The sequence below is a fragment of the Rhodnius prolixus genome, unplaced genomic scaffold, assembly GCF_049639745.1.
Source record: "Rhodnius prolixus isolate KJV_2025 unplaced genomic scaffold, Rpr scaffold_3, whole genome shotgun sequence".
NCBI classification, from domain to species: domain Eukaryota; kingdom Metazoa; phylum Arthropoda; class Insecta; order Hemiptera; family Reduviidae; genus Rhodnius; species Rhodnius prolixus.
The window spans coordinates 40,058,216-40,077,654 of NW_027411603.1; the positions used below are offsets into that span (position 1 = coordinate 40,058,216).

Genomic DNA, 19,439 nt, shown 5'->3' on the forward strand with positions numbered 1-19,439 from the left:
CTAGCACCATAACTAATTAAGCAATCTCTTTCCATCTCACCAACCCTAAGCCCTCCTTCTCTACTTTTCCCTTCAGTAGGTTGCCTGGTTAGTACTGCCCGCGGGCCTCTACTTCGTGCGTGCATCTTATCTTGGACCATGTGTTTCAATTTTTGATAATAAACCTAAATTATAAAACCCATTATTTATAAAATCAGAAATTTTTGATTTAATAGGAATTATTTATTTCTCTCTAACGCAATGAAAGAATAAAGAGTTGTGTTCACGTCAAATTTTCAATTATATTTTAAACAGATATAAAAGTACTAAGACTTCTTGAAGATGAAATGGATTAATAATAACGAAGTCAATAAATATCAACAAGTATATCTACCGATCGACTTCTTTCAAATTTAAAATTTTTGCTACCCATTTGGCTGTAAATATTATACTTGGGATGAAACCGTACACTAGACTGAAATGACACTTTAGAGAGTTGCCTTTTTCCACAAGTAAACAGAACACAATTTTTCTGGGTAAATGTATTAAATAAAAGTTATAGATTCAAATGTTCGCATTAGTATAAAAGGTTAAAAGAAAATAGTCAGGAGCTTTTTCGGAAAAAATAAAAAACGAAAACCTGATTAAGCAAAGTGACACTACCGGTTTTATGAACTGTTTTATGGTTATGAACGGTTTTACTGAAAATTACTGAAGGACAGTCCTTGATGAAGAACCAATAAAGTTTTCTCTTTTGAAACATTAAAAATTATAAGTTTTTACTTACAGGGCCTGAATAAATGTAAGCTTCGAGAGGTTCACCAGTAATCCCTGAGTAGAAGAAATCTTTACCTTGATAATTAAAGCCATTTTTTATAAGCTCATCGCAAATATCTTCCACTTTTGCACCACCGAATGCTAAATGTACAAACAGAACAAACAAAACTATTTTTTGTTATATCTATAAAAATAATATATTTATTTTATTCCCATACTCACCAGTTCCATAGTTAAATTTTCCTTCTAGTACTCCAGCTTTACCAGCTAGAAGTTCAATCAGTTTACCAACTGTCATTCTAGAAGGAAAACCATGAGGATTCATAATCATGTCAGGACAAATACCATAATCATTAAATGGCATATCTTCCTGTTCCACAATCAGACCTTACAAAAAAAGAAATAACTTTGTTTATTTTTAATAAGTTTTTAGTTATAGAATCAATAAATAACCTTGAAATTAATGACTACTTACCAGTAACGCCTTTCTGACCATGTCTGCTACTAAATTTATCTCCAATTTCAGGTCTTCTAGTCTGCCTTAAGAGTAGTTTAATTAAAAATGCTTCATCATTGTTAGAAGATACCATAACCTGTTCAATGCAACTTTCTACTGCTCCTTTGTAAGCCACGGGTACCTGTTAAACATATTTAATCATATTATAATTATAATTTCTTTTGCAAATATTATCCATTGCAATCACTACTAAAGCAGCAATACCTCCTTATGTTCTACGTTTGGGGTAGGCTGTCCTGGTGTCCCTAAGGAACCTCCACTTCCACTTACAACTGGCATTGTCTTATTTACTAAAATCTAAAAATGTAATTATAGAAGTTTACAATAATCTATAAATAACTACATTTAATTCATTTGATATATAACTCCTTACAAGTAAAGATATTTATAATAACAAAAAAAAAAAACCTACTTGTCTATCTCTGACTATTTCACCGGGACCAGCTATACCATCTGCATCCAGCACCGTATGCCTGTAGGGAGGTTTTAAAGTTTCTGCATCCAATAAAGGAGGCATAATCCTATCATATGTTTGATTTGCATACTGTTTCAAAGTACACTTGGAATTACGGTATACCAAACAACGACCATATCCTAAAAATAATATGTCAAATTAGTAAAAAAAAATTAATTAAATAAAAGTACTTTTTAAAAAATAGAATTATTGCCTCTATCAATTGATGCTTTGTTTAAGATAAGAGCATCTTCTATGTCGTATCCAGAATAGCTCATGACTGCAACAATTGCATTTTGTCCAGCAGGTAATTTATCAAAATTTATTAAGTCAAGAGCTCTACTTTTCACCATAGGTGCATGAGGATATACAAGATTGTACATTAGAGTATCGATTCGATTCCTTTGATTGTAACCAATAGTTCCTGAAAGTAAAAAAGAATGTATTCAGAAAAATCCAACACTGGAATTGTGGTTATTATGGAAAAAAAAGTTAATTCATTAGAAAGAAATCATCTACCCATTGCTTGTTTTCCCATAGCGCACTGGTAAGTATTTCGAGGACTCTGATTATGATGAGGGTAAGGAACTAAAGCAGCACAAACACCTAGTAATGTGAAATCAGCTATTTCTAAATGAGTAGTTTTAAAACCAATTTCTTCTTCTTTTAAAGCAACCATGCTGTCATTTTCTTCGTTTACATCCAAGTATTCAATTAAACCTTTAAAAATAAGCTTTACATAAATCACAAATTTTTAATTTGAAATAAATTTTGAATTTATTAGTTCATCTTCTTAACAAAAACTTACAAGCTTAAAAAATTAGGTATAAGGGTTGATTAAACGTCACAAAAGGGACTCAAATCAGCAAGTAATCAGCATTTCAATCATACTTCAGCTCGTAATTTGATATACATACAAACCTTGTGTTTTATTCAAATTTTTTAACACTTTCATAATTTAAGTAAATTTACTTTTCATTAATAATGTTTGAAATTGATAGTCTTGGCAATTTTTCTCTACAAAATATTTGTTCAGCAAAGAGTAGTAGCACATCAGAGTCATTCCATGTCAAATCAACACGGGGTCTGAACCTCACCATCTCGGATTTTCTTGAAATTTGGCACATGTCTACTATTGGTATAGACTTGGAAAAATATGAAATTTTACTGTGATATGTCAACTGGTTTACGAGTTACAGGGCTGTAAAGTTGCCAAAAATGGGCTGAAAAACAGGGAACCCCGTGTTTTTGAATTACTGTAGAAGCTTTCCTAATTGAGCCACAGACTTGGGATTGGTGTCATTTTATAGCATATATAATGCCCTTTCCTGTGATATGCGACACCATATGCGTTAGGATAAATAAAGTTTGTTAAATTTAAATTTAAAATTTAAATTTTAAATTTTTTAAAAAGTACATATTTTAAAATTTTAAAATTAATTCCATGAATAGCTAGTAGTGTTATGAATCACTGGGCAAAATATTAATTTGGGACGACAATGGCTTCATTGTTAAAAAAATTTAAGACTAAAGCTCCAATCCGATTAATTCAACTCTGAATTCATGTTAATACAATAATGCTAATAATAATTCCACTAATAAGTCCAAAGTAAAACATACTGTTAAGTAATAGGATCTCTTTATTATTTTAAGCTTGAAAAGGCTTCATTTGTTTGACATGCATCACTTTCTAGTAGGACATATGTAAGTTCTTCCAGTCAGAGTCACAGGATCAATTTTTATCAAAACATCCACTACTGAGACCCAAATAATATCGGCATTTCTTGGATGCGAGATGATTTAGAGGGTCCAGCTGGATGAATAAAAGTTACTTTTACTTCATCAAGTTCTTCATTTTTCTCTAAAACATATCCAAGCCACCAGTTTCTTTATAGACTACACTGATATAACCTGATATGTCGGCTAATTTTAGTTTATCAGGGAATTTTGAAACTTCCATTTCGCAAGCTTCTGAGTTCATAGAAAAGTTTTTAACCAATATTTTGGATTTACTTCTGGGAATGAAAGCATGGTATTGCTGTGTTCCTTTAATAGCCAATGCTTGAGCAAACCGAATTTTAAAAAAACACTCAGATTCAACGTAGTCTTCCTGGGTTGAATATGCAAAGTCTATGTTGGTGATGTTTTCTACTGCCCACTCAAAAAGTTGTAGTGAAGTTTGGATTTGATTTTCATAGAGTCGTTGCAAACTGGCACGAGCTGCCAGTCTCTTTACCGAACCCCCTACACCATCACAAGGCCCTTTGCCGACTTAAACCAACTCTTAAAGAGGCTGTTATCTCAGCCAAAGAAGGCTGTTCTTAAACAAACATATTAAATTGAATTATTTTTGTATGATTTGATTAACTGCATAATTTCATTAAAATAATATAATTAATATGATTAATTACTGTAATCATAATTATTAGTTCTAAAAATGATTTCAAAATCAATATTTTAAATCTTAATAATTATTAATTATGATTCATTATTACTATTTTCAATTTATTTATTACTTTAATTTTATTAAAATATATTTTCCATGAAAAGGAGCTTTAGTCTTAAATTTTTTTAACAATGAAGCCATTGTCGTCCCAAATTAATATTTTGCCCAGTGATTCATAACACTACTAGCTATTCATGGAATTAATTTTAAAATTTTAAAATATGTACTTTTTAAAAAATTTAAAATTTAAATTTTAAATTTAAATTTAACAAACTTTATTTATCCTAACCCATATGGTGTCGCATATCACAGGAAAGGGCATTATATATGCTATAAAATGACACCAATCTCAAGTCTGTAGCTCATTTAGGAAAGCTTCTACAGTAATTCAAAAACACGGGGTTCCCTGTTTTTCAGCCCATTTTTGGCAACTTTACAGCCCTGTAACTCATAAACCAGTTGACATATCACAGTAAAATTTCATATTTTTCCAAGTCTATACCAATAGTACACATGTGGCAAATTTTAAGAAAATCCGAGATGGTGAGGTCAAAAATGGTCTTTTTTTGTGTTGATTTGACATGGAATGACCCATCATTTAACTTAGGTTGATTGTAATAAGAGGCACGAAACTATTAATGCACAGGTTAAAAAAAAAAAATGCTAATAAAAAATTAAAAAAGTTATGGCAGGTAAAATTTAAAAAACTTTCTTTAATAATGGAATGTTTGTTAGAAGTTTATTTATAATTAATGTTTAATAGAGGGTCCACACATTACAGCAAACTGACTATCTACCGGACTGACCCACCCACCCCCTCCCACAAAAGTGCCCTTAATCGAATGATTTCAGAAAAATGTTTCAAATAAAAGTTATAGAACTATTTATGAGCTATAATTATACCAAGTTTGAATAAAATCGGAAAAGCGGTTTTTGAAATAAATTGAAAAAAGTGAAAAATCTATTCAGTAAAGTGGTACTTCCGGTGGGCCTATTTTGACTAAAAATTTTTTTGTCGCTTCCGGTGATGACACTTGAACAAAATATCAAATTTGAAGTTTCTACGATTATCCGTTCCTGAGATATAGCGGATAAACTAAGCACAGAGTAGTAAAGTCAGTACCAAACCTATGGCATCAAGGCAGGTTGGGTTAGAGAACTTGAAATTCTAGGAATTCCAGATCTGTAACCCAACGTGCCTTAGCCGTGCTTTTTTATAACACTTTTCTCTCTCTTCTCTCTGACTAGCCGATTGCGATCGGGTTTAGTCGGTAACTTTCGGTTCATTTGACTGATAATTAACTTTATTTTCAATTTAATATTATTTTATATCTAATATGCACACTCACACGACTTTTTTTTATTAATTCGTATGTCATTAGGTTTTCTTCTATTTACTAATCTAATGAGCACACTCACACGACTCTCTCATTTTAGAACTATTTATAGTTATTTTCTCAAAAACTAGAATTTTTACTAAATAGTAGTTAACTTAAATTACCAATACATTCTAATGGAACTATTTTAGGCGAAATCTAATTAGCACACTCACACGACTTTCTCATACTTTCTCTTTTTAGAACCGATATAGTTAAGTTTTCTCGAAATCATGAATTTTTACTAAATAGTAGTTACCAAAACATTCTAATGGAACTATTTTAGGCGAAATCTAATGAGCACACTCACACGACTTTCTCTTACCGCTACGTATGTAGTTAGCTATTCTTCCATTTACCAAATAGTATTACCTTAAATCACCAATACCTTCTAATGGAACTATTTTTTAAAAATCTAATGAGCACACTCACACGACTTTCTCTTACCGCTACGTATGTAGTTAGGTATTCTTCCATTTACCAAATAGTATTACCTTAAATTACCAATACATTCTAATGGAACTATTTTTTAAAAATCTAATGAGCACACTCACACGACTTTCCCTAACCGCTACGTATGTAGTTATGTTTTCTCGCAAATTAGATCGGTACGAAATAAAAGTTGAATTATATTACACTATGCGCATAATTAAAACTAATTTTGATAAAAATGTAAAACGCACACCCACACGACTTTTCTCTTAATACAAATGTTACTTCCATGTATTACATATAAATGTATGTTCGTATATTCTCACTTATTCATCATTGTACGCAGTTGCGAAATTCATAAATTTTTAAAACCTTATACAACTGTACCACCGTACAGTTTAATAACTTCTTAATATATTTAATAATTCTCAATTAGAACTATTACTATTCTTTCACATTTTAAGATGTAAATAATACCAAAATTACCATCATTAAGAAAATCTTGAAACTTTCTTATGCCTTGTTTAAGTTGATCAATGTGTTCTTGCTTCACCAAAGGCTGACAGTTTTCAACTATTATGTAAGGCCTAAAAAATAGGTAAATTTGTATTGATATCTTTCAAATAAGTAAAACGTGTACAATAAAAATTCAGTTTACTGAAATTACCTGCAAAGCCTTCCTCCATCAGTACTAATGTACACAAATTTATGCTTATGATTTGGATATATAGAAACAAATCCATTAATACGACCACATCGTCTTAGTAACCTAAATGTTTTGATGAATCTTCTATAATTTCCAGTTATGCCCAAAATATTTCCTGAATTTTACAGAAATTATACATGATATTGAATACTTAAAGTACAAATATAAAACATGCAACTTACTTTATCTAACCGCATTTTTTTTTTAATTCTTTGAAATCCTTAATTTATTTTAGTGAATATATGTATATTAACTAAATCAAAAAAACTGACTACAAAAAATAATCAGAAACTATCTAACTTAAATATACCCGAAAAGAAAACTACATTACTGTGTACACAGAAAAAAAGTGAACGAAAATGTTAAGAGATATTTTGAAATAAATGAGTGTTGAGAAGAGACCTGATACAACGGATAAAATAGACGATAATAAAAGTGATATTTACGTTTATTACAATTTATGGGTGATGCAATGAAGAAGTTCATTACGAATTGGAATCCCATTATTAAGCTGTTTTAGATAAATTAGAAAACTTTACCATTTATTATGACGCCATATGTTTGAGGCAGATATAGTTCTTCACCTCCTAATAAATTAATTCCTTCAACTCCAATATTATGAGCGATTTTAATTATTGGACCCTCTTCTACTTCTGTAGTAATATGTGTCATAAGAGCTAGATTTTTAACTAGACCACAAGACTGAAATTAATAATATTATTAAGTTATGTAGGTATACATTTAAAAGTGTAACTAGTAATGTGACATACGGTAATGAGTCACTTACTTCTCCTTCAGGTGTATCTGAAGGGCAAAGCATTCCCCATTGAGAAGGTTGTAACGAACGAGGACCAGATACCTTACGTGATTTTTCAAACTGAGAGTTTACTCTAGTCATCATTCCGAGGGCTGAGATGTAAGACAATCGCGATAAAACTTGAGTAACTCCATGGCGTTCCATTTTGAAACGTTTAATAGTCCAGTTGCCCTGAGTAAATATAAATATTGAATCTATTTTAAAACTATATCATTTCAGAAATTTTAAGAAGCATTCTACATATTGTCTTTAAAATGAAATATCTATTATAAAAGAATAACTTACTGTTAGAATAGCGTGAACTAATGCATTAGTAATTAAGTCTTGTCTCATATGTTTCACGATATCAAACTGTGCAGCTTTTATCTTCGGTATATTTTTATCAGCAATCATCTTAAGCTAAAGAAAATATTATAATTTTGATGTACAGAAAATAATTTAATATAATGGATTTTGTCTTAGTTAACTCTAATGGTTTTTTTTGAAGTTCACAAATAGTCACATCAAAAAGGAACCACAATGAAATAAAATTTGAAAGACTAAAATAACTGGAAGTACTAAGGTTTTAACTTACTTTATGTATGATAATACTTATACCAGATTGATCATTCATGTTGTTCTGATTGTGGTTTTAGTTTAAAATATTGGTTCAAATTTTCATTATTTTGAAGAAATTATCAACATTTCCCTTTTCAAGCAAATTAATGAAAATATTCATTCTTAAGTGTATTTGGCCGTTAAGAATTGAATAATTAAAACATTTTTTCGACTTCAGTCATGAATTTTATTGCTTTATAAAAAAAATAATCCATTACCTCAGAATTAAATCTCTTAAACGCATCTTCAAACATTAGAGATAACAATGATCCCGCAAGTTCAAGTCTTTTATTGCCATAATAGTCTTTATCATCTATTAGCTCAGGATTACTTTCAGCTTGTATTACTCTACGAACCATTAAAGCTGTGTAAATAGCTTTCTGCTTGAAATTAAACTTTTCAACCTAAAAAAATATATTATACAAGATCTATAACGTAAATTAATGTTACTGCGCTAGATGCATCAAATCTTCTGAACGTACAGGAACATGAGCTAATATAACTTGCGACAAAAGATCTCTTGCTTCATCAACAGGGGATTTTGGCTTCCCAGATGGTCCGAGAAACCTTTTCTGTTTTGTCTTCTTTCCTATATAACTAAAACAAATAATAACAAATAATTAATTTCCTTGTTTGTAAATTGAATATTTGATTACATTAAGTAGTCAAAAATAACTTAAATACATCCGGGATCAAACTATAGTCGAAAATTTTCAATATACTTAATTGAATTATTGCTTACATTACAGGAGAAATAAATGTTGTGTATAAATAATGGACGCATGCTCTAAAAAGTCTACCTTAATGCTTGAGTTTGTGTATAGATGCCAGCAGTATAGCATTCTTCCAGTGAAGGGCCAAACTTCATTAATATCTCTGGTTCAACTCCAATCATTTGCATAATGTGTTGGTCAGAACAAAATCCCATGGCTTTAAATATAATAGCAACTGGTATTTCCTACATAATTGTTCAAATCAGATCAAATATCTCACAACTAATACAACGGTTAGATTAGACAAGAAGTCGCTAAAATCAAATTCCAATTTGAATTAAAAAACCTCATGGTTACCTTTCACTTCATTGCTTTTTTATGGTATGTAACATGTACAAAGCGTGAATGAAAGAAAGTAATAATGTAATGATCAACTAGAGTTTGCCTATGAGTTCGCTAAACCCAAACAAATGTGAACATCAACTATCGTAATATTACATTGTATCATTAAAATATATTTTTTGGGTAAAATTCCTCAAGAACCAGTTAATTCATAAAAAAGGAGGCTAGTGCACTTCCATACCAGGTAATTCAATAAGAGTAAGGCAATAAATATAAGGTTTGTTTCTTTCCTCTAAACGTACTTGGCAAATTAGGACGATACTTGCTCAGATAGTGTCCAACAAATTCCTTCACTAACCAATATCTTTTCGAATCAAGAATTCGAAGCTTGATAGTTATCTTTTCACATAACCAGTATGTTTTTTGTGTGTATTATATTCAAAATCTCATAGGTACTGTACTTTTTTTTCTTAATATATAATCTTACAACCTCGAATACAACCATTTTTAAGTTAATTACTTTATTTATACTTACATCTTGCAATGAATTATGTTTCAGGTAATATTTCCCTTTTTTTATAGTTATTAATGTTCTGGATTTTTTATCATGAGTACTACTAGTTACTTGGCATTGTACACAGCCTTTTCTGTCTTCTTCTACAATCATTCTATTTCGAGACAACTGCTCTTGAATTAGAATTACCTACAAACCAAAGTTCAATGTTATAATAATAAAAGTACTAGAATCTATCTTAACTTCGAACTTAGTATAAACTGTCGTTAACGAATCAATTGTAAATTTAATTACTAAGCTTCTAACACAATCACGTATTTTTTTGGTAGACTATAAAACTGTTCTTCTTGTTTCAGAGATGACAATTTAATAGACAAGAAAGCGTAAAAAGTAAATGGAAGAAATATGCTTACTTTTTCTGTCCCTCTAACAATAAAATAACCACCAGGATCATGAGGACATTCATTCATCTTTGATACTTCATACTCTGATTTATTGGAGAGTACACAGTTTGAACTTCGAAGCATAATTGGCATTCTAAAACAATTTCCGCATGTCCAAAAATAAATAAATTCAAAATGCATAGAATTTAAAATAAACAAAAACCTCTAAGTTTATGTTTTTACCTCCCAATAATAAGATTACTACGAGCTATTCTACTGCTTCCTCTTGTATATTCTATGTCTACAGTAATTGGAGCTGAATAAGTTAAATCTCTCAAACGACATTCATGTGGTGTGGTCGAACGTGTTATATTAAATCCTTCTTCAATATCAGGCATCCCAACGTAGATGTTTAGATATCTGTAAGGATATTAATGGTTAGTAATTAACATTATGAAGACGAATGAAGGAAGCATGTTAAATTTGTATCAACTCCGTAACATCCAGATGTGGCAAGCACGGTAACTTGACGAAAGCTTCTAAAGTCTATGCGCGGGGTAGCAGACATATCCATTATAAGATCAGACCTCCGATAGAACAGCAGTCATTAAATAAAACTTCTTCATGCTCTTACAACGGAGAGAGTTGTGGAAGAATGAAGCTCAAAATAAAGAGGAGGACCTTGAGTGTAGAGGAATACCTTAGCTACACTCATCCAACAGCATTAGTTTTAATTATTTTAATTTCAATAAAATCAATAGCTATTTGATTTTTATAATTCTTTTGGTTTTTGAGGTTATGACCTAGAGGTTGTAACAACCCTTTACCAAAAATTAAAAAAATAAGGGAATTAAAGTAACGAGGAGGCAGTTCTCACATTCCAAAGGATTCTATTGGAAGTCTCACGATCACCACTGTTCTTAAAACAATAGATAATAGATGCTAGCAGTAATGTTGGAGGTCTCATGGGCAGTGACAGGAAAAAGATGACAGAAAGCCATTGGTTTAAGTTAACTAACTACAGCCTAAAAGACGACCATGTACTTCCAAATAGACCCCATGCATTGGACAGGCGTGCTATTGGATAGCAATGAGAATATTTGGGAAGCACGCGGACAACACACTTGGTGAAGGTCATAAAAGCCTAAGGATTTGCAAAATTGGGCAATAAAAGTGTTGTGTCTATACAATTTTCTCAGGGGTCTATATCCAGACTTATAATTACTTTTAAATAGATAAGGCTGGAGAGGGTGTCTTAATTGTAGGTGCGACGCATTGATTGGCGTCCTCCAAAAAAACACCTCCAAAATAATGCGAATAAATTTAACTGTTTACATAATGACTTATCAAACACGAAAAAATTAAGAATTAAAGTCAACGCTGTTAACTACTTACTTCAAATAAAATGATGGATCAGCATCGCTATGAACCTTTTCATTAGCTTTCATTATCTTTTTAATATCTATACCGATGAAATAATTAAAAGAATCAATATGTTGCTTAACAAGCCCTTTTACACTTAAAAATGCAGGCACCAATTTCCATTTATCCTGTAACAAAAATATGAACAATTAAAATTAAACATAAAACCATGTAACTAGTTCGCATTCTTTATGAATTATTATACTTAGTATTATTGATACCTTAAAATTTTTGACATTAACACACAACTTTTGTTGGTACTAAACATAGCCAATACCTACGATGACCATTTGAAAACTGGTTTTATTTTTCTCCTCTTAATTCACAAAAACAGTTGTTGCTTTACAATGCAACTCAGAGAATAACATCAGTATGATATTTGAAATAAAATGTATTAACAAAATTCTCAGTTTGGGATAATCAGCCGATGCGCGACAGCACAAGATGGCTTTTTCAGTTTTCTGCAATTTTATAGAGACAAGTGAACTTGGAATTTACTAGGTTTACCTCAGCTGGCTGCTGGGCTTATAATATATATGTACACTATGCAGACACATGTGTATGTGAAAACTTCAACTGAGTAAAGCAAGGTCCACAGCACTGTAGCAAGTAGATAATGGAGAAAAAAAACTTATTTTCGAAATTGTGGTTGGATCTGCAGTACTGGTTAACTATTGTTGATTTTGTCCGTCATAGCACGCATTTTTTGTTTTTTTGTTTCTAACAGGTTTTTGATTTCATCAGTTGTGTACAGAGTTTGACCCCCGCAATGTTTCAGTCACATACAACACATGCTGACTTATTTTCGAGGCTAAATAAAAGAAATATCTTCAAAATGTATTTCCATGTACTGCAGTTATTCTTGCATTATTTCCACAACGTAAACCTGACTTTTACAAAATAAAGAATTGCACTAATTTTTATCGAAGAAGTATTAAAGAAAAATGCTTTCAACCTACATATATTTCTAAATACTTCTCCAAACCTCCACAATAATAGATTATTTTCTTGATTTACCTCTATGACTTTAACTGGACTTGACTTGTCTCTTCCTCTCCTTACACGATGATTAATGGATTCGCCCATTTTATATATTACGTATTTAATAAACAAAAACTTACAAGAAAAATGAAAAATCTAAAGTATTGGTTCTGTTAACACTATTCCGAAAAGAACCTGAAATTCATATTGCTATTACAGGACATTAGTTGTCATAGTACTAGAGCACTTACGAATTACGAACACAATAACAAAAACTAATTATTTAAGGATAAACCTTCTTGCTTTCCTTAGAATAACTTCCCCAGAGTATTTGAAAAAAATCAACTCTGACATCTTTCTCTATTGCAACACGCTTTTATCGATACAGAACCTCAGAAATGTTTGGAACATAAATTTTTTCATCTTCTTAGAGTATAATTTTTCTTATTCTATTTTATTGCTGATTTAAGCGATAACTGGCTGGATTTATGCCTTCTCGACATTTTAAATAGATATTCACAAAATTGTATAGACATTTTAAAGAACATCGAACAGAGTATCGACATATTATACAGGTTATAACTCTTGTTGAAAGCATGTTGTGTTTCACAAAAGAAAGGATATCCATCTAGTAACAAGAGAGCACGTTTGGTCTTAACATCCAGACGTGGTCTTGTTAAGTTTTCAATTATAGTTGACAGTTGCATTTTAATTTTAATTTGTCGTTTACTTTTGAACAAAGACCCGGTTTTTCGTTCTATTCGTTGATAATTTGAGAACAACTCAATTAAAAATGGGTGTTCTAAATGAAGTCCAGTCATTGGGTGATTTGCCCAAAGAAGTTTGTAATAAACATAAGTTGATTTCTAGAAATCTTCAAGAAGTGTTAGGAGAAGAAAAAATGATCTCAATTTTGAAAGAAAGAGATCTAAAAATATATTGGGGAACTGCGACAACTGGAAGGCCACATATTGCTTACTTTGTGCCTATGTCGAAAATTGCTGACTTCTTAAATGCTGGATGCGAGGTGACCTAGCAATTTTCTTTACTACCTACTTTAACTGTTGCATTTAACTATAAATTTCGCTGATTTGAAAAATAAAGTGACCGTTGTATCTATTGTTTAGGTACACATATTTGACATGAATGGTCAAATGAGAAAGTGTTCAATATTGCGCAATATTTCTAAATGCCTTGATCTAAATGGTTTCGATTTACTTACGCTTTTGTATAAGTGTGTTTGCATATAAGTTTGATGCATATGTTTATCATGTGTGAAAACCCTCTTCTTTTTTAAGAAATTCTATATTTTTGTCTTCTAAAGACCATTTGAAACACAAATGCTTCCTTATTTACTTCCTTTTGAGATATAAGAAGCGAAATCGAAATCAGGAAATCGAAGAGTACAATGCAATAATTGACTGAAAAAAATTTTTCTTTATGAGATAATTGCTTCTACATTTCAGACACCTCCGGTGGCCTTCACGTATTAAGGAAAATAAGTCTGTAAACAACCTCCATCTAGACAATAGTATCCGAAATATTAAACAATCTCGAAAAATCAAGACAGTTGTTTTTTTGATACTGCCAACAATTGCCACATTTATTAGCCAAACATCCTATTCCTATTGATTGATCAGTAAGAATATATTATGCATTTCAAAAAATGTTCTATTTGCCCCCACAGATTTTAACTAGTTTTCATGTACACAGAATGTACATAGTTTCATGTAAGCAGAATTGACGGGAACGATATGATCGCTTAATAATTTCCCATCCTTAAATTTTGACCATCATAAGAGGCCAACCTAGAGAATTGAGTATTGGTTGTAGTCACGTCAGTCAACTACTTTTGCTGTAAGTGCATTGTTGCATCAACGATCTGTTTTCGATTGGCAAAGTAATCACATATTACGGTAAACAATTTTTGCCTCAATTTTTTTAATTGTACAAGACTAACGTAGTACGCTCTGTATCATCAGGGCCTCTGATGAGGGTACACTACAAGGCCCGCATTTTGTTAGATAGAGAAAAACATTTTCAAGACCTGCACCTAACAAAACAGTGTTCAATACATGAAACACAAAAATAATAATAAATTGCAATATATGGCGCTAATGACCAAGTTGTCGGTTCGCCGAAAAAAACTGCAATGTTATTTTATTCATTTACATACGTGTACACATGTAAGCTCTCTTGGATGTTATACTTGGAGGTCGATGAAATATTTGAGCATTTATCTTTATCCTTCCTCGCCCAGTCATCATAAATACCCTTTATTTAGTAGAATCTCATCCAACCCTGATCACCTGCCGTCTTAGTAAAGTATTGATTTGAAAAGTAGAAAATACCTTTGAGGTCAGATATCTATTGTGATATGGTTAAAACTGTTTCTTTGGCGATAACTTCTAACTTTACAGTTGCTTCATGTAAAATATATTCAGAGAATTTTTTAAATGCCTCATTTTAGCAAGTTTCAAACGCTCTAATACAATTACCGATGAGCCGGTAATGAGTGATGTGTAGTACTAAAAATATTACCAAATTTCTGGTGTTTCCTCAACTCTTCTACTTTTCATGTTATTCGAACTCTCACAGATCATCAGATTGTGAGATATTTGAAATAATTGAAATGCTTGAAATATAGACAAATATATCTATATCACACTGCCCAAAATTCAGCATAGTCACACGATGGCAGCATTATTAACAAATGAGCATTTAAACTTGCCTTCTTTACACTGAATGGAGTCATTAACGTCACTTAAAGCTAATTTCCAGGCTGTTAATCCAATAGTTAATCCTTTTTTCATAACTATAAGACTGTAATTATTCTTTATCAAGTTATACGGACATTTCTTCAAACTAGATTCAATTATGATAAACTTTTAAATATAAACAGTGCCAACATAATTTCTTTGACTGGACATTTATGGTTAGAGTAAATTCGACCTGAAAATTTATCATGGCCTGGGGTTCTGTGGCTCAGCTCTCAAAGCTATCATAGTAACAGTTAACACATACAACATTTCTGCTTTCAGTACTCTCGATTTGCAACTTTCGCAGACGATTTACTCTTTGTTTCAAGACATCACATTTTTCCTACATTAAAAGATATAATATGCAAACCAAATTAGACATGTCAGTTTCAAGTTATTTGTTCGGTTTCAGTTTTGGATATTAAATGGCCACATTTGCCATTATTATTTCTATCCAGAGACAGATTTGTACAGTATGAAAGCAGGAGAATTAGAAAACCTTGTTAAAAAAAAAAATTATTTAGTTTGATTTCAATGAGACTGTTGTCTTTTAATAATTTAGATAATTAATTGTGAAGGAATTTTCATTCTCTAAGAGCATGATTTTCGCTTTTTATTAAAAGCTTATTTATATTTTATTTATCTTATTTATATGTTATTAGCTTAAACAAACTTCCCAAAAAAATAACTCATACCTAGTTGATACAGTTTCATTGAACATAATCGTTACAAAAAGAAGCTTGATTAATTAAGGAGTATTTTCTTAATTTACACATTTAAAAATAAAATAGTGTAGAAAAAGACATGATTGCTGATGTAGCTGTTTTTATAGGTAACTATTTTATTTGCGGATCTTCATGCCTATCTGGATAACATGAAAGCGCCTTGGGACTTGCTTGCTTTACGTACTCAGTATTACGAACATTCCATTAAAGCTATGTTAAAGTCAATTGGCGTTCCTTTGGAAAAACTCAAATTTATGCGTGGAACTGAATACCAACTGTCAAGGTGAGAATCCTTTTGGTTTTGCTCACAATTTTTCTCCCTGATTTTGGAATGTTGATTATTAAAAAGTTATTGAAGATAAATTAAACGGTAGTATAGACGTTCTGGTAATAATAACTCACGTTTATATTTATATTCGAGTATTGTAATTACATGGAAAACTTTCGCTTAAGGGATTATACTCTCGACGTTTATAAATTGAGCTCTTTAATTACGGAACATGATGCAAAAAAGGCGGGAGCGGAGGTAGTGAAACAAGTAGAACATCCACTGCTTTCTGGACTTCTGTACCCTGGTGAATATCTATGAAATGTATTTTCTGAACTGAAAACTAGAAAATTAGAGAACTTTAATGTTTTCAGGCTTACAAGCTTTGGATGAGGAATATCTCAAAGTAGATGCGCAGTTTGGTGGAATCGATCAAAGGAAAATATTTACATTTGCTGAGAAATACTTGCCTCAGCTTGGATATTCTAAGAGAATACACTTAATGAATCCAATGGGTAAAGTTTATGATATTATTTGTAAAACATTATTCACATCTTTGTTAGTCATACAAGAAGGATGACTGCAAAACCAAGAGCACTTCCTTGCCTACCCAATTTTTGTTCTTAACTGCAAGAAGTAATAAATATATATGTGTCAGAGAATATGTTGCCGTGTTTTCTTCTTTGTTATGTTTGTTGGTTTGCAAGGAAGTGTTTTTCAATTAGTTCTGGTAGGGATCCAAGGTACTTAAATAAGTAGCAAACCCATGACAGTCTCCCTAACCGGCTTGTGTTTATTTATAACTTCACAGTTCCTGGACTAACTGGAGGGAAAATGTCTTCTTCAGAAGAAGAGAGTAAAATTGATCTTTTAGATTCTCCTTCCGTTGTCAAGAAAAAGTTGAAAAAAGCATTTTGTGAACCAGGAAATATTGCAGATAACGGTGTTCTTGCATTTGCGAAACATGTTATATTCAGCCTGTTAAAACCAGAAGAAAGTAAGTTTATTTCTGATTAATACAAAGTTTTAACAAATTGGAATGAATGTTAATTTTAATATTTTACAGAATTTATTGTTGTGAGAGCCGAAGCAAATGGAGGTAATTTAGAATTTAATAATTACGAACAACTTGAGCAAAATTTTGCAAGTCAGGAACTACATCCAGCTGATTTAAAAACTGCTGTAGAGAATTATATCAATAGGCTTTTAGAACCAATTAGGAAAATATTTGAAGATCGGGATCTAAAAACGTTAGTTGCTAAAGCTTATCCACCACCAGGAAAAACCAGTAAATAGCCTTCTTTAACCATTTCAATATTTATTAATTTATTAACGTAATTTGAGAAGTATAAATTAAAATTTTGTAGATACAGCTGACGATGAAATAGGACCACAGAAACTAGACATCCGCGTTGGTAAAATTGTTGCTGTGTCTAAGCATCCAGATGCTGATGCACTCTATGTTGAAAAAATTGATTTGGGTAATTTTTTGTGTGTGTCTCATGTGTAATAATTTTTACCTATCTTTTTTGTTTATTTAATTAACTTAGATTAAATACTTTAGGTGAACCAGAACCTCGTACAGTTGTTAGTGGTTTAGTGCAGTATGTTACGGAAGAAGAGTTATTGAATAAAAAAGTTATCGTGTTGTGTAATCTTAAACCTGCAAAAATGCGGGGTATCGAATCTTCAGGAATGGTGCTATGTGCATCCATGTAATTTTTTCCACCATTACTTGTTGAAATAATTTCTTTAATTTCTAAATATTGTATCATTATACTTGTTAATGCAAATTGTATTTTCAGAGAAAACGGTTCAAGTAAAACTCTAGAACTTCTAGAACCTCCAGATGAATCAGACGCAGGTGACAGAGTATTTGTAGAAAATTATGAAAATGGAACTCCTGAAAATGTCCTTAATCCTAAGAAAAAAATTTGGGAAAAATTGCAGGCAAGAAATTATGATTTTTAATAAAAAATTTACTCCAAAGGTTATCTTAGATTTAGATTTTTAGATTATTATTAGTAGTATAATTATATCCGGTCAATTATTTTATTTAAAAGCGCAGTTGAAAAGGCCTTTCTATCTGCAAAAAAAAAAAATGTAAAAACTACATATTTTTCTAATACTTCCGTCGATGAACACATAAATTTATCTTGAATTAGAAAATTAGTCCAAATTGAGACGAGCTGCCTAAAAAGCTAGTTTTGCTACTATAACTGATCAATATTCGTTGAATGTGTGTCAATTAAAATATTTCTGGTTTCATTAAAGGGAATGGTATAGCTCTGAGGTTGCGCAGGACTCAAAGTAGTCACATCTTTGGTAGCTTTTAGACTTTCTTTTCCTATTAGCCTCTTACACCTCACTTAACATTGTGAGGGAGTATTCTGAATTTAAAGTACTGTTTGTAATGGCTGGAAATACTTCACACACCTTTACCTTTTTACCCTTGTTAAGAAATAATATCAAGAAAATAATTTAGCATAACTGTTTTCTCATTCGTTCTATAATTAATTGAAATTTCCTTAATTGGAAAAATAATACTATATTTTATATATAAGTGACACTTGTTTTTTCTTGTTTTTAAAGGTAAATTTAAAAACGTCCAGTGCTTGTGAAGCAGAATGGCAAGGAAATGTTTTATGTACTCATAAAGGAAAAGTACGATGCAAATCTTTGAAGAATGCTTTAATTAAATAAAGGCTTTCTATGATTTAAGCTTGTGTTATTTCCCGTCCTCTGCATGAATGAACCTCATTTTTATATTTTGTTAGTGATCTTTGAAATACATATTGGTTCACAAGCACCAATTAATGTCTTGCTTAATGATCTGCAAATATCTGAAATCATAAAGGCAAGCAATAAATTTGTTTAGAATGTGTGTTTTGAAATTTGCATTGTCTTCTACTTGGTACTATTGGAGCGGTAATTGATTCCAATAAAAGAGCTTTAATTGTTTTTATCTAACTGACTATAGTGGACTCTTGTAAAAAAAAAGAAAAGAACTTTAGGGGATCAACGATATGCCCATTAAATAGCTTTAGTTAGCCCTATGATCCAGGAGACTACTGAACATTTTACCTCTTTACTAAAAGCTTTTAAAAATGGATTTTCCAAGGGCACAAATTATCGGAAAATAAGTCCTTGTTCCTCAAGGTTTCAGATTTCTTGCTTGATAAGGCTTCATTGAAACATTCAATTACTGTGATGTAACTGCTGCTAAAATTT

General features: G+C 31.2%; 2 protein-coding genes across 2 annotated transcripts in view; one reads left to right on the forward strand and one right to left on the reverse strand.

The window, feature by feature from the left end:
- Positions 1-12,885, reverse strand: part of Polr3B (RNA polymerase III subunit RpIII128) — a 15,388-nt gene extending 2,503 nt beyond the window's left edge. Inside the window, exons 1-22 of the mRNA XM_074125076.1 lie at positions 12,752-12,885; positions 12,493-12,651; positions 11,449-11,603; positions 10,297-10,473; positions 10,084-10,207; positions 9,692-9,859; positions 8,902-9,059; positions 8,584-8,698; positions 8,320-8,505; positions 7,790-7,903; positions 7,475-7,675; positions 7,227-7,389; positions 6,649-6,802; positions 6,468-6,568; positions 2,247-2,447; positions 1,942-2,151; positions 1,686-1,867; positions 1,478-1,570; positions 1,232-1,394; positions 979-1,143; positions 767-897; positions 1-164 (exon numbers count right to left, since the gene is read on the reverse strand). Coding sequence (XP_073981177.1) covers positions 1-164; positions 767-897; positions 979-1,143; positions 1,232-1,394; positions 1,478-1,570; positions 1,686-1,867; positions 1,942-2,151; positions 2,247-2,447; positions 6,468-6,568; positions 6,649-6,802; positions 7,227-7,389; positions 7,475-7,675; positions 7,790-7,903; positions 8,320-8,505; positions 8,584-8,698; positions 8,902-9,059; positions 9,692-9,859; positions 10,084-10,207; positions 10,297-10,473; positions 11,449-11,603; positions 12,493-12,561 — 3,194 coding nt within the window. The 5' untranslated portion in view covers positions 12,562-12,651; positions 12,752-12,885. The remainder of the gene's footprint in view (positions 165-766; positions 898-978; positions 1,144-1,231; positions 1,395-1,477; positions 1,571-1,685; positions 1,868-1,941; positions 2,152-2,246; positions 2,448-6,467; positions 6,569-6,648; positions 6,803-7,226; positions 7,390-7,474; positions 7,676-7,789; positions 7,904-8,319; positions 8,506-8,583; positions 8,699-8,901; positions 9,060-9,691; positions 9,860-10,083; positions 10,208-10,296; positions 10,474-11,448; positions 11,604-12,492; positions 12,652-12,751) is intronic.
- Positions 12,886-13,057: 172 nt separating this feature from the next.
- On the forward strand, positions 13,058-18,929 carry TyrRS (Tyrosyl-tRNA synthetase). Its single transcript, XM_074125077.1, has 10 exons — positions 13,058-13,483; positions 16,048-16,223; positions 16,394-16,515; positions 16,583-16,723; positions 17,020-17,205; positions 17,275-17,496; positions 17,576-17,689; positions 17,773-17,923; positions 18,014-18,158; positions 18,801-18,929. Exons 1-10 carry the CDS (start codon positions 13,250-13,252, stop codon positions 18,909-18,911), a joined length of 1,602 nt encoding a protein of 533 aa, XP_073981178.1. The 5' UTR covers positions 13,058-13,249; the 3' UTR covers positions 18,912-18,929.
- Positions 18,930-19,439: the final 510 nt, after the last annotated feature.

Coding starts and splice junctions, on each gene's coding strand:
- TyrRS (XM_074125077.1), top strand. CDS start 13,250: ATGGGTGTTCTAAATGAAGTCCAGTCATTGGGTGATTTGCCCAAAGAA. Junction 17,690..17,772: donor TGTTGAAAAAATTGATTTGG/GTAATTTTTTGT, acceptor TAAATACTTTAG/GTGAACCAGAACCTCGTACA. Junction 18,159..18,800: donor AAATTTGGGAAAAATTGCAG/GCAAGAAATTAT, acceptor TTGTTTTTAAAG/GTAAATTTAAAAACGTCCAG.